The 13,746-nt window shown below is 52.2% G+C and overlaps 1 protein-coding gene across 4 annotated transcripts in view; it reads left to right on the top strand.

The window, feature by feature from the left end:
- The window catches only part of CCDC146 (coiled-coil domain containing 146), a 180,058-nt gene that overhangs the window by 130,913 nt on the left and 35,399 nt on the right, over positions 1–13,746 (top strand). For all 4 annotated transcript variants that reach the window (XM_088468824.1, XM_088468826.1, XM_088468823.1 and 1 more), the window contains one exon: positions 6,588–6,758. In XM_088468824.1, coding sequence (XP_088324950.1) covers positions 6,588–6,758 — 171 coding nt within the window. The remainder of the gene's footprint in view (positions 1–6,587; positions 6,759–13,746) is intronic.

Here is a 13,746-nt window from a genome sequence, read left to right as displayed (position 1 = left end):
AAAATAAAATAATTATTACTTGTTCGGTTGTACTAGCTATGTGTTGGAAGGTACATATTGATATTTATATCCTATAGTAAATCATAAAGCACCCAAACACTAACAAAGTGTATAAGATAAAATAACTTTCTACATCAGGGTCCATAGGGTATCCACAGGATACCTTGGGGTATAGGTGATGACGTCAGGCATCGGGCACCATAGAGTTAAAGTTTTCAGCCTCCCAGGATGCACTAGGGTTCCCCTCCTATACCCTGCCCCCGAGCCAAGGCATCTCAGTTTCGTTGGTGCCCGGCTCGGATACACCTGTTTAGAGGGGGGGCTAAGATTAGCCCCTGAAGTTTCTTCGCAAGCAGCTGTGGCTGCTCATCTGGAAGTACAGCATGGACAGTCAAGGCTGACGTCCATGCTGTCTTCCCTACACCCCCGCCGGTACCAAAATGCCGGTACTGATCCGGGGATACTGGTAAGCATCTGGGGTCACAGCTAGCGGTGACCCCAGATGTTTGGGACCATGGCCGGATTCAAGGGGGCAGCAGGTAAGCAGCGGGGTCCCTGCTGAGTACAAGGTTCAGAGTCCCCAGGCAGGGGGCTCCCTGGGGACTGGCTGCAGTGTGGAGCCAGGTAACTAACCTGCGCTTCCACTACCCCCCTGGGACAGCGGACCGCGGCTGAGAGGTAGCGCTGCGATGTCCCAGGGGTTAATTGCATGCCAGGGGAGCGTGCCTTCCCTGTACACAGCCGGCGCCTCCCCCGCTGCACACAGCCCTCTCTGCATCTGCTGACTGGCCCTGTGGCAGCGCTCCTCCCCCAGGCCGGCCTCCTCTCTGCTCCTCAGTGGCCATCTTTTGCTGGAAGCATGGTGAGCGCTGCTGGACGATGATGATCGGTGGCATCGCGGTCTGGGTCCCCCGGCATACCTCTCCTCCGTTGGTTACAGGTCTGTGTATGCAGCGCTGTGTCCTACCAGGCTCTGCGTCTGCGTAGTTGAGAATCAGCACTGATAGTGCAGGAATTGATTTCTTTGCATTGCATGTGACTTCTGCTAGCGTCTGCTGCCTGTACTTTCACTTTCTACTGTCAGCCATTTCACTGTCCCTGCTCTTCTTCTGCTAAAGCCCTTGCTGTGCAGTGCTTGCAGGGTGGTTCTCCCACTATACTAACAAGTATCAGTGAGAGGGGTCACATACTTACCATCATGTCTGAGAGTGACTTTCCTCTCCAGCTTATTTGTACTACATGCAAGGTACAAATAGCGGAGGGGGAGGGTAACGCGGAGGGGCTATGTCGACAGTGTCATTTATTGGCGCGGCCAATTACTGTCACGGCTCCGGTACAGGAGCCGCCCTGGGCTTGTTTCGCCAAAGCGCTTACAACCCTCTTGGGCCAGTTAGCTCCGCAGCCTGCGTTCCCACAGATGGGATTGTCCCAGCAGTCAGTGGTGTCGTCACCCATGCAGGGTTTCCCTAGACAATTGATGGTACCCCACAGTCTCCCTATTTCCCCTCCTCAGGTCTCTCAGGAGCCTGCGTGGGTTAATTCACTAACAAGTTCTGTACAGCATTTGTCGGACGTGTTACAAGGGGACTCTGTATTGCTGCCACATAAAGGGCCAGTGGCGTCTCTGTCCGCTCCTTATGAGGATGACGACGTGACGACCGATGATGGGGAGAGTTTTGAATCTTTCTGACCAAGAACCTCTCCGTTCTAAAGAGTCGGACGCTAAGTCCAAGGTTTATATTCCTGGACTTATTCGGGCAGTCCGCACGGCTTTAATGATTGAGGATGAAGATCCTCCGGTGTCCAAGTCAAAATATGCCTTTTTTAAGGATATTAAGGGTGACGCCACAGTGTTTCCTCTTTCGGGTCAGTTAGTGGACCATTATGAGGAGGCGTGGAAACACCCTGGCAAACGGTATCAGCCTCAGAGACGCTTGGCGGTGGCTTATCCGTTTGCGGACAATTATTTTTCTAAGTGGGAATCCCCTCCACAGGTGGATTCTCATGTGACAAGCCTAGTCCGAAGTGCCACATTGCCCATGCCCTCCATGTCCTCCTTGAAGGATGCTACGGGGACCGTAAGGTGGAGATCTGCCTAAAGTCCGTTTATTCCCTTGCGGGGGGGGGGGCAGCCAGGTTAGCTATGGCCATTTGTTGGGTAGCCAGAGCTATGGAGTGCTGGGCTGATAGTTTGGAGGCGTCTGTCTGTTCAGCCGAACAGTCGGAATCCAAAGAGTTAAAAAGCAATCTCTGAGATTCGGCCACTTATATCAATGAAGCGGTCTTGGATATCAGTACCCTGACTTCTCGGATCTCTTCGGCAGCTGTAGCTGCTCGTCGCACCTTATGGTTGCGATCTTGGAAGGCGGAAGCTGATTCCAAGAAGGGCTTGGAAGCTTTGCCTTTTAATGGAGAAGTCCTATTTGGTCCGGATCTGGACAAAATTGTAGCCACGCTGGCGGCAGCCAAATCGGCATGTCTTCCTTCCAGTTCAGGTACGTCGTCCTTTCGGCCTTACAGGGCCCAGGCTAGGCCTAAGGCACAGTCTTTTCCCCGACAGGCTGGCCCCAAAAATTCCGGCCAGGGCCTGGAGTACCAGACGTCCGGCCCCTAAGCCAGATGACAAGCCTGCGGCCTGACGGTCCGTGCCTCCCTTTGGGGGATCCCAAAGTGGGAGGCCGTCTGCTGCAGTTCGCCCAGTGTTGATCGGTTACCACGACAGACACTTGGGTTCACGAGGTGGTATGTCCTCTCCTTCCGGCACAGGCCACCGTCCCAATTCTTCACCACCGGTCTTCCATCAGACCGGAACAAAGCCATGGAACTGCGGAAGGTTTTGCACACTATGCTCCAGGCTGGAGTTATAGTGCCTGTTCCATTCTCCCAGAGGGGCCAGGGTTTCTATTCCAATCTGTTTTTGGTGCAGAAACCCAGTGGGTCGTACCGTCCGATCCTCAACCTCAAAGCACTCAACAAGTCCTTGCGGGTGCTGAGGTTTCGGATGGAGACCCTACGGTCCATCATTCTGGCGCTGGAACCTGGGGACTACATGGTGTCGTTGGACATACAGGACGCTTACCTGCATGTCCCTATTCTTTTACGCCATCAACAGTTCCTCAGGTTTGTAATCCGCAACGATCACTTCCAGTTCTGGGCGTTACCTTTTGGGCTGGCGACAGCTCCACGTGTGTTCATCAAGGTTATGGCGGTCATGGCAGCTTCCCTGTGGCTGCAGGGAGTCCGCATGTTGCCGTACCTGGACGACCTTCTGTTGGTAGCAGGATCTCCAGAGCTCCTTCTACGCCACTTGGACCTGACGATTGCGGTACTGCATCGGCACAGCTGGTTAATAAACTGGCAGAAGTCCACCTTGATCCCGTCTCAGAGGATTCTGCACCTCGGAGCCTTATTGGACTCCGGACAGGAAAGGATCTTTGTGACTGGGGAAAAGATCTCTGCCTTACAGTTGAGGGTGCGCAGTTGTCTGCAGAGTCACCGGGTGTCTCTGCATTCGGCGATGAGGTTACTGGGCTCCATGGTGTCAGTATTCGACATGGTGGAATATGCCCAGTTTCACTCCAGACCTCTGCAGCAATTGATCCTGTCCAGATGGCATGGACTGCCTCAGAGTCTAAGGTCCCAGACAATGGTGCTCACTCCGGAGGTTCGCCTGTCCCTAGCCTGGTGGTTGCAGACGACCCATCTCAACAAGGGTCGTCCATTCTGGGTGGCGAATTGGGTCCTGTTAACAACGGACGCCTGTCTTCGGGGCTGAGGAGCGGTCACGGGTCCACACTTGTTCCCGGGCAGATGGACCCAGGCGGAAAAGGAGCTTCCGATAAATATCTTGGAACTCCGTGTCGTTTTCAATGCTCTCCAGCAGGCACAGCGGGTTCTCCGAGGTCACCCCGTGCAGGTCCAGTCCGATAACGCCACCACCGTGGCCTACATAAATCGGCAAGGAGGAACCCGAAGTCGGGCGGCACTCGTAGAGGTGTCCCGCATCCTGGTCTGGGCGGAGCGCAATCTCCCGGCCATATCAGCAGTATTCATCCCGGGAGTTCTCAACTGGGAGGCCGACTTTCTCAGTCGCCAGGACGTTCATCCAGGGGAATGGTCTTTGCACCAGGACGTCTCTCAACTTCTGGTGGACAGGTGGAGTCTTCCAGAGATCTACCTCATGGCGTCACGGCACAACAAGTTGCCAGTGTATGGGTCTCGCACAAGAGACGAAAAGGCGTCTCTGGTGGATGCTCTGTCCGTCCAGTGGACGTTCCGGTTTGCTTATCTCTTTCCTCCGTTTTCCATTCTTCCACGGGTAATCCGGAAATTCAAATAGGAAGGAGGGACGCTCCTGTTGATGGCTCCCGCGTGGCCCAGGCGGCACTGGTTCTCAGACCTTCAGGGTCTGTCCGTGGACATTCCTCTGCGGTTGCCGCTACGACTGGACCTCCGGTCACAGGGTCCTTGTCTTCACCCGGACCTGACTCGGCTGTCTTTGACGGTGTGGCTGTTAAGACGACAATGTTAAGGTCAAGAGGGTTTTCCAGCTCTGTAGTACGGACTATGCTAAGAGTTCGGAAACATTCTTCTGCAAGAATATACCATCGTGTGTGGCATACGTTCTTCCAATGGTGTCGGTCGAGAGGTTATGCACCTCGGGAGTTCTGTCTGTCTAGAGTGTTGGCTTTTCTACAGGCGGGACTAGACCATGGGCTTCGCCTTGCTTCTCTGAAGGTACAGGTGTCTGCCCTGTCCGTCTGGTTCCATCGTAGGATTGCTGCAATCCCTGATGTGCGCACCTTTATGCAAGGTGTTCTCCGAATTCAGCCACCTTTTGTTCCACCGGTGGCGCCTTGGAATTTAGCTGTGGTCCTCCTGTTTGAACCACTGGGCTCAGTGGACCTTAAATGGCTGACAGCTAAAACAATTTTCCTTCTGACCATTGCTTCGGCCAGACGTGTTTCTGACTTAGGGGCTCTCTCTTGTAGACCCCCTTTATCTGATTTTTCATAGGAACAGGGCGGTGCTGCACACTCGTCCTGGTTTCCTTCCCAAAGTTGTTTCGAGTTTCCACATCAACGAGGAAATCGTTGTGCCGGCTTTTAACTCACCTGACCGTGGGTGAGGCCACTTTGGATGTTGTGCGGGCCTTAAGTATTTATGTTGACCGCACTTCTTCGTTTAGGAAGTCGGACGCCTTGTTTGTCCTCTATGGCTTCCGTAAAAAGGGTTGGCCTGCTTCAAAGCAGACTTTGGCAGGCTGGATTCGTATGGCCATTTCAGCAGCATATCTTCATGAAGGCCTTCCGGTTCCTTCCTCTGTGAGGGCTCATTCCACTAGGTCTGTGGGTCCTTCGTGGGCAGCTCGACGTGGTGCCTCTGCAGTCCAGATCTGCAAGGCTGCCACGTGGTCCCCTGTCCATACCTTCTGTGAGGTATTATGCGTTTGACACCTTTGCCTCTCAGGATGCTTCTTTCGGGCGGCTGATTCTCCTTTCAGCACAGGAGCGTCCCCACCCTTGAAGGATACTGCTTTGGGACATACCCAAGGTATCCTGTGGATACCCTATGGACCCTGATGTAGAAAATATGAGATATGGTAAGGACTTACCCTTGTTATCTCTATTTCTACGAAGTTCATAGGGTTCCACAGGACTCTCGCCCTGTCGCACCTGTGCTGCAGATGGGTTTTAATCTGGTCACCGGTTTTTCCGTCTCCCTTTGGTGAGAATGTGATTCTTGTGTGTGTCCAGATCTTTTTTCTCTCTCTTCCTTCTCCTCCTCCGGCCTATGGCTTGGTACGTAACTGAGATGCCTTGGCTTGGGGGCGGGGTATAGGAGGGGAACCCTAGTGCATCCTGGGAGGCTAAAAACTTTAACTCTATGGTGACCGATGCCTGACGTCATCACCTAAACCCCAAGGTATCCTGTGGAACCCTATGGACTTCGTAGAAATAGAGATAACAAAGGTAAGTTCTTACCATATCTCATATTATTTGGTCACAAATTATTAGTAAAGACATAATGGGCGGGATGCATTCCACCAGTCATCGCATGCATGCCGGCGTTGGTAAAGCCGGTATGCATGACGATCACTGCAAAGGAACACTCTGTTGGTAAGAGTGGCCCTTTGCGATGACGGGACTTCCGGGTTTTTGACCCAGATGCCCCTCCGGCGTCTTTCTGCGCATGTCGCGTGGGGTGTTGGGAGGGATCCGATTGGATCCCTCTCAAAGCACTCTGCGGAAAGAAGCCCATAGGAATCTATGGGTAACACCGTCATGAAGATGGCGTTACCCACCTCAACTAAATCCCGGAGTGCATCGCATTGCATATGAGAAATGTGGTCAAACCTGCATTTTCGGGGGTTTGACCGCATATTTCCCATTGCTGCATCTCGCCCATTATGGTTTTGACCACAAATAAGTAACCTTTTTAAGCGGTCATATCTTTATCAGAACACAGAAACTCTAAATGTATTATTAAGTGTAAATTATCCAACTGTTATTACAAGTAATGTAAAGTATTCTTTGTATTAAAGAGATGAATTCTCACTGTTTCTCTTCACTCCCCCCCCAATGTAGCAAGCCTTAACAGAGGTTGAGGCTCATGTAGTAGCTCAGTGCATTGCTGAAGAAGAGCAGCTTGTAAAAGAGCAAGGTGAATGTCGAGAGGAGCTGGTCAACTTAACTCGTTTGGTGCAAATCAAAGCCGATGAGAGGGAGCAGAAGTCAAAGGATTTTGTAAAAGCTCAGGTAACTAATGTGGCATCACTAAAGCAACACCATTGTTGTCAACAGAAAAATGTAATGCAGCAAAATTAAATATACTGATTAGACACATCACATGGCATCATTATATGGACAGAATAAACAGCAACATCTCCTCGTATAGGGATAATGAGTGTTGGTGCTCTCATTAACCCTTCATGTGACTAAAAAATTGCCATACGTAGTGGCAGCACAATTATTGGTGGTGCACCCACAGGCTCGTGTTTTTCAATTGTACAATAGGTTTACAGAGAAGGCATCATATTTTTTTAGAGATTCCTCTGCTGGTCACTGATTTAACAGTTCTATTAGTAAAAATGTATGTTGTCGAAGATGTTATATTTACTTCACCTGTTTTTATGGCTTGATAAAGTTCCTGCTGACCTGAAAATTTGTTTTCCATGTATGAGGATCATATAAAAAAAAAAACAATTCTTCTGTACTCATCTGCAAATAAGAATTCTCCCTATAAAATGATAATAAAAATCTTAGTCCAAATATTTGTGCAATGCGGTGACACATTCAGGGGCTGATTATGAGTTGGGACCCAAAGATATAAAAGCAAGTAACTGCACCTGCAAATTATCTTACGCTGCAATTGGAGGAAATACATGTGTTTTTTGCATGCAGGCTAAATAGTGGCTGCTTTTGCATGTAGCTCACAAATGCTGGACAGCTTTTATTTTTACAAGCAGTCACACTCCAGCCCTTAAAACCTGCCTCCTTACCTCTGTTGTGTCTGTCCAGGCTAGCAATGAGGTCCGCTCATGCTGTGCATCACTCCCAGATAGCACAGAGGTCCGCTCACGCTGCACATTGCTCCCGGCTGGTGCGAAGGTCTGTCTGTGCTCCTGCCTCGTCCGCTCAATGTCCTGTCATGGAGCATGGAGATGACCCTCCGCAGCCCCTTACTCACAGTGTGTCTTCCCAGCATGATGGCACACAGGCTGCATGCGCAGCCTTGATGGACTCTGTCACCTGACGCTCTTCCTCCACTCAGAGCACTGCTCCCAAACCAGCTGATCACAGCATCCAATCCCTGGGGATCCATCCCTATAAATTCCATTTCCTGACTGGCCTGTGTTGCCAGTACAACGTTGCTTCTTGCTGAAGTAACAGCTCTGTGCTGAGCTCTCAGGTACTCTGTATCTGTATGGTCCCAGTCCATTATATACAGTTCCTATATCTGGTAAACAAGTCTCCTATACCAGTCTGGTTTAACCACTGACACTTGTTCTTACAGCCAGCATCGGTTCCAGCCGATACCTACAACCAATGGTCTCATACGATGCTTCCAACATTGGACTCATATCAATTAAGTTCTTCAATTCATCAACATCTGTCCCAACCAATCAAGTTCATGAATTCATTAATATCGGATTAAAATCCATTGAGTTCTTCAGTTCATCAACATCAGTCTCAAACCGATCCAGCTCTCAATCCAGCATCATCGGTCCCAATCCGATTCTGCTCAGTCATTCCGTGTTATATACCCAGTTCCATTCCAACATGCTGTTCATTAAAGACAATTCTATTCCTGTCCTTGCCTTCGGGCCCATCATCCAATGCTGTATCGCTACATCCTCACATTGATACAAGAGGGAGTCCTGGCTCAAGCCACCTAAGTTCCTTCACGCTTCTCAAATCTCCTCTTCAGCCTTCCATGCCTGTTCCAACCCAAACCAACCCTCAGGCGTGACATACAGCAATTTAGATTTGAACAAGGACATGCCCCTCTTGAATCTAAATTTTTCTGCACATTTGCAATCTGCCGCACCTGCCGTGCATATGGTTTCACCAAAGGTGCAAAGTTAATCCTTTTTTTCTTAGCTTTGCTCCCAACTCACAACGAGCCCTACATGTGATCAAATTGGGTTGGGTACAGGATCCCGGCAGTCAGTATCCCAATGGACACAATGTCGACTCCGGAATCCCGACAGTCAAAATCCAGTTGCATGTTGGTGAGTATACTAACCATTACCCTAACCCTCCCTCTAAACCACCCTTCCGGCAGCCTAACCCTAACTGTCCCCTCCCGCAGCCTAACCCTCCCCCTAGTGCCTAACCATAACCCTAAGCCTAATGCTCACAGTCGGGATTCTGAAGGACGGTATTCCGGAGCTGGTATTCTGATGACCGCAAGAATCCTGACTACATCCCGATCAAAATGTGGTCTAAGAGCCTCATGTTTATTCTTAAATGTTATCAAATCTATATTATCGCTGTATTTAAGTGATATTACTAAATCTGCATTTCCGGTGTATTTACTTGTGTACCACAGCAGTGTTGCACATTTTGATGTATTTGGAAAGTATTGTGTGAATATTTTAAACAACACTTCAGTAAACATATACACGTGTACTTAAGAGCAAAGCCTCTATCTGGTGCATACTTACATACTCTTTGTTTTCATTCTGGTCATAAAAACACATGAACATTATATAATGATCCAGGAATAATGGCCCGTCGTTGACCACATACAGTTCTTTAGTCTAGTTTATGATCAATACAATGTATCAGGTTGCTTTTCATACAGCGGTACACTCAATATGTGCTGGAAGAGTTAAACTGTTCCATTATCATGCACATGATCAGTATTCTAAGTATCTTTTCAGCTATAATACGTGGTAGTCCTGAATGAAAGTTTCTACTTCAGGGTCCATAGGGTATCCACAGGATACCTTGGGGTATAGGTGTGACGTCAGTCGCAGGGCACCAAAGAGTTAAGCTTTCAGCCTCCCAGGATGCACTAGGTCCCCCTCCTATACCCCGCCCCCGGGCCAAGGCACCTCAGTTTAGTTTGGTGCCCGGCCGGAGTCGGGTGCACCTGTTGGAGTGGGGGCTAGAAGAGCCCCTGAAGCTTATTCTTCATGCAGCTGTGGCTGCACAACTGGATGTACAGCATGGACAGTCAGTCCTGACGTCCATGCTGTCTTCCCTACACCCCGCCGGTACCAGAACGCCGGTACTGATCCGGGGATGCTGGTGGGCGTCTGGGGTCACAGCTAGCGGTGACCCCAGATGCTCCGGACCATGGCCGGATTCAAGGGGGACAGAGGTAAGCAGCGGGGTCCCGCGGTGGGTCCCCGCTGATCACATGGTCCTAAGTCCCCAGGCAGGGGGCTCCCTGGCGACTGGCTGCAGCGTGGAGCCAGGCGACCAACCTGCGCTTCCACTACCCCCTGGGACAGCGGACCGCAGCAGAGCGGTAGCGCTGCGGCGTCCCAGGGGTTAAATGCATGCCAGGGGAGCGCGCCTTCCCTGTCTCACAGCCGGCGCCTCCCCCGCTGCACACAGCCCTCTCTGCATGCTGCCGACTGGTCCTGTGGCAGCGCTCCTCCCCCAGGCCAGCCTCCTCTCTGCTCCTCGGCGGCCATCTTCTCCAGAACGCATGGTGAACGCTGCTGGAAGCGCTGGACGGAAGCATCGTGGTCTGGGTCCCCCCGCATACCTCTCCTCCGCTGTGGTCAGGTCTGTGTATGCAGCGCTGTGTCCTACCAGGCCCTGTGTCTGTGTAGTTGAGTGATCAGCGCTGTTAGTGCAGGAATTGTTATTTCTCTGCATTGTATGTGACTGTGCTAGCGCTGCTGCCTGTAATCTTTTCTTCATCTAAACTGTCAGCTTTATTACTGTCCCTGTTCTTTCTGCTAAAGCCCTTGCGGTGCGGTGCTGCAGGGTGGTCTCTCGCCTATTTAATACTTAATTGGTGAGAGAGGTCACATACGTGGTGCCATCATGTCTGAAAGTGATTTTCCCCTCCGGCTACAGTGTACCAGGTGCAAAGTACCGTTAGCGGAGGGGGAGGGTAGCGCGGAGGGCCTTTGCCGGCAGTGTTTGTCCATGGCGCGGCCTATTACGGTTACAGCACCGGTACAGGAGCCGCCCTGGGCTTGTTTCGCTCAGGCGTTAACAGCTTTAGTGGGCCAGTTAGCTCCGCAGCCCGCGTTTACTCCGATGGGTTTGTCCCAGCAGTCTGTGGTGTCGTCACCCATGCAGGGGTTCCCACGACAATTGGTGGTACCCCACAGTCTCCCTATTTCCCCGCTCCCGGGTTCTCAGGAGCCAGCGTGGGTTAACTCCCTGACGAGTTCTGTACAGCACTTGTCGGATGTGTTGCAAGGGGAGTCTGTGATGCGGTCTCATAAAAGGCCGGTGGCGTCTCTGTCCGCTCCTTATGAGGATGACGAAGGGACGTCTGATGATGGGGAGATTCTAGATCCTTACGATCAGGAACCTCTCCATACTAAGGACGCTGATGCTAAGTCCAAAGTATATATTCCTGGACTTATTCGGGCGGTCCGCACAGCCTTGGTGATTGAGGACGAAGTTCCCCCAGCGGCTAAATCTAAGTATGCCTTTTTCAAAGATGTGAAGGGCGATGCCACAGTCTTTCCTCTTTCGGGTCAGTTGGTGGACCATTTAGAGGAGGCGTGGAAACAACCTGGCAAAAGATACCAGCCGCAGAGACGCCTGGCGGTGGCTTATCCGTTCGCGGATAATTACTTTGCGAAGTGGGAATCCCCTCCACAGGTGGATTCTCACGTGACCCGTCTTGTCCGTAGTGCCACATTGCCGATGCCATCCATGTCCTCCCTTAAGGATGCTACGGACCGCAAGGTAGAAATCTGCCTGAAGTCCGCTTATTCCCTTGCAGGGGGGGCAGCACGGCCGGCTATGGCCATTTGCTGGGTTGCCAGAGCGATGGAGCGCTGGGCGGATTCATTAGAGGCTTCTTTTGAATCCGACTGTCCGGCCGATCAGGCGGAGTTGATTGGCAATCTCCGTGATTCGGCCACCTACATCAACGAGGCGGCTCTAGACATTAGTACTCTGGTGTCTAGAATTTCTTCAGCAGCGGTAGCTGCTCGTCGCACCTTGTGGCTGCGATCCTGGAAGGCGGACGCAGATTCCAAGAAAGGTCTGGAAGCGTTGCCGTTTACCGGAGAAGTTCTCTTCGGTCCGGATCTGGATAAGATTGTGGCCACGCTGGCGGCAGCCAAATCTGCCTGTCTCCCGTCGGCCGCTGCTCCTTCTGGTTCGGGACCATCGTCCTTTCGGTCATCTAGGGCCCAGGGCAGGCCCAAACCACAGTCGTTTCCTCGACAGGCTGGCCCTAAGAAATCGGTCAAGCCCCGGAAGCAGGCATGGAGTACCAGACGTCCGGCCCCCAAGCCAGATGACAAGCCTGCGGCCTGACGGTCCGGGCCTCCCTTTGGGGGATCCCAGGGTGGGAGGCCGCCTGCTACAGTTCGCCCAGTGTTGGTCGACCACTACGACAGACACTTGGGTTCTGGAGGTGGTTTCTCACGGATACGCCCTCTCCTTCCGGCACAGACCCCCGGCTCGCTTCTTCACCACGGGTCTCCCATCAGACCGGAACAAGGCTACGGAGCTGCGGAAGGTATTGCACACTATGCTCCAGGCTGGAGTTATAGTGGCGGTTCCATTCTCCCAGAGGGGCCAGGGTTTCTATTCAAATCTATTTTTGGTACAGAAACCCAATGGGTCATATCGTCCGATTCTCAACCTCAAAGCACTCAACAAGTCTTTGCGGGTCCCGAAGTTTCGGATGGAGACCCTACGGTCCATCATTCTGGCGCTGGAACCTGGGGACTACTTGGTGTCATTGGACATACAGGACGCTTACCTGCATGTCCCTATTCTTTGGCGCCATCAACAGTTCCTCAGGTTCGCAATCAGCAGCGACCACTTCCAGTTTCGGGCGTTACCTTTTGGCCTGGCAACAGCACCACGTGTTTTCACCAAGGTGATGGCGGTCATGGCGGCTTCTCTGCGGCTGCAGGGAGTCCGCATGTTGCCGTATTTGGACGACCTGTTATTGGTGGCAGGATCTCCAGAGCTCCTGTTACGCCACTTGGACCTGACCATTGCACTGCTGCAACGGCACGGCTGGCTAATCAACTGGCAGAAGTCCACTCTAATCCCGTCTCGGAGGATTCTGCATCTTGGAGCCTTATTGGACTCGGGACAGCAAAGGATCTTCGTGACGGAGGACAAGATCTCTGCTTTACAGTCAAGGGTGCGCAGTTGTCTGCACAGCCGCCGGGTGTCCTTACACTCGGCGATGAGGTTACTGGGCTCCATGGTGTCGGTGTTCGACATGGTGGAATACGCCCAGTTTCACTCCAGATCTCTGCAGCTCCTGATCCTGTCCAAGTGGAACGGGCTGACTCAGTCTCTGAAGTCCCAGACGATTGTGCTCACCCAGGAGGTTCGCCTGTCCCTTACGTGGTGGTTACAGACGACCCACCTCAACAAGGGACGTCCGTTCTGGGTTCCAAATTGGGTCCTGTTGACAACGGACGCCAGTCTTCGGGGCTGGGGAGCAGTTTCGGGTCCACACTTGTTCCAGGGCAGGTGGACGCCGACAGAAGCGGAGCTTCCAATAAATATCTTGGAACTCCGTGCGGTCTTCAATGCTCTCCAGCAGGCACAGCGGTTTCTCCAGGGTCGCCCGGTGCAGGTCCAGTCGGACAACGCTACCACCGTGGCCTACATAAACAGGCAAGGAGGTACTCGCAGTCGGGCGGCTCTCGTAGAGGTCTCTCGGATCCTGGTTTGGGCGGAGCGCAATCTTCCGGCCATATCAGCGGTCTTCATCCCGGGAGTGCTCAATTGGGAGGCGGACTTTCTAAGTCGCCAGGACGTTCATCCGGGGGAATGGTCCCTGCACCCGGACGTTTTTCAACTACTGGTGGACAGGTGGGGTCTTCCAGAAATCGACCTCATGGCGTCCCGGCACAACAACAAGTTGCCGGTGTACGGGTCTCGCACAAGAGACGAAGGGGCGTCTCTGGTGGATGCTCTGTCCGTCCGGTGGACGTTCCGGTTCGCATACCTGTTCCCTCCGGTCTCCCTTCTTCCACGGGTAATCCGGAAATTCAAACAGGAAGGAGGGACGCTCCTGTTGATAGCTCCCGCGTGGCCCAGACGGCACTGGTTCTCAGACCTT

The sequence above is a fragment of the Taudactylus pleione genome, unplaced genomic scaffold (assembly GCF_031769625.1).
Source record: "Taudactylus pleione unplaced genomic scaffold, aTauple2 ptg000086l, whole genome shotgun sequence".
Taxonomy (NCBI): domain Eukaryota; kingdom Metazoa; phylum Chordata; class Amphibia; order Anura; family Myobatrachidae; genus Taudactylus; species Taudactylus pleione.
This window is presented reverse-complemented; position numbering and strand designations above follow the sequence as displayed.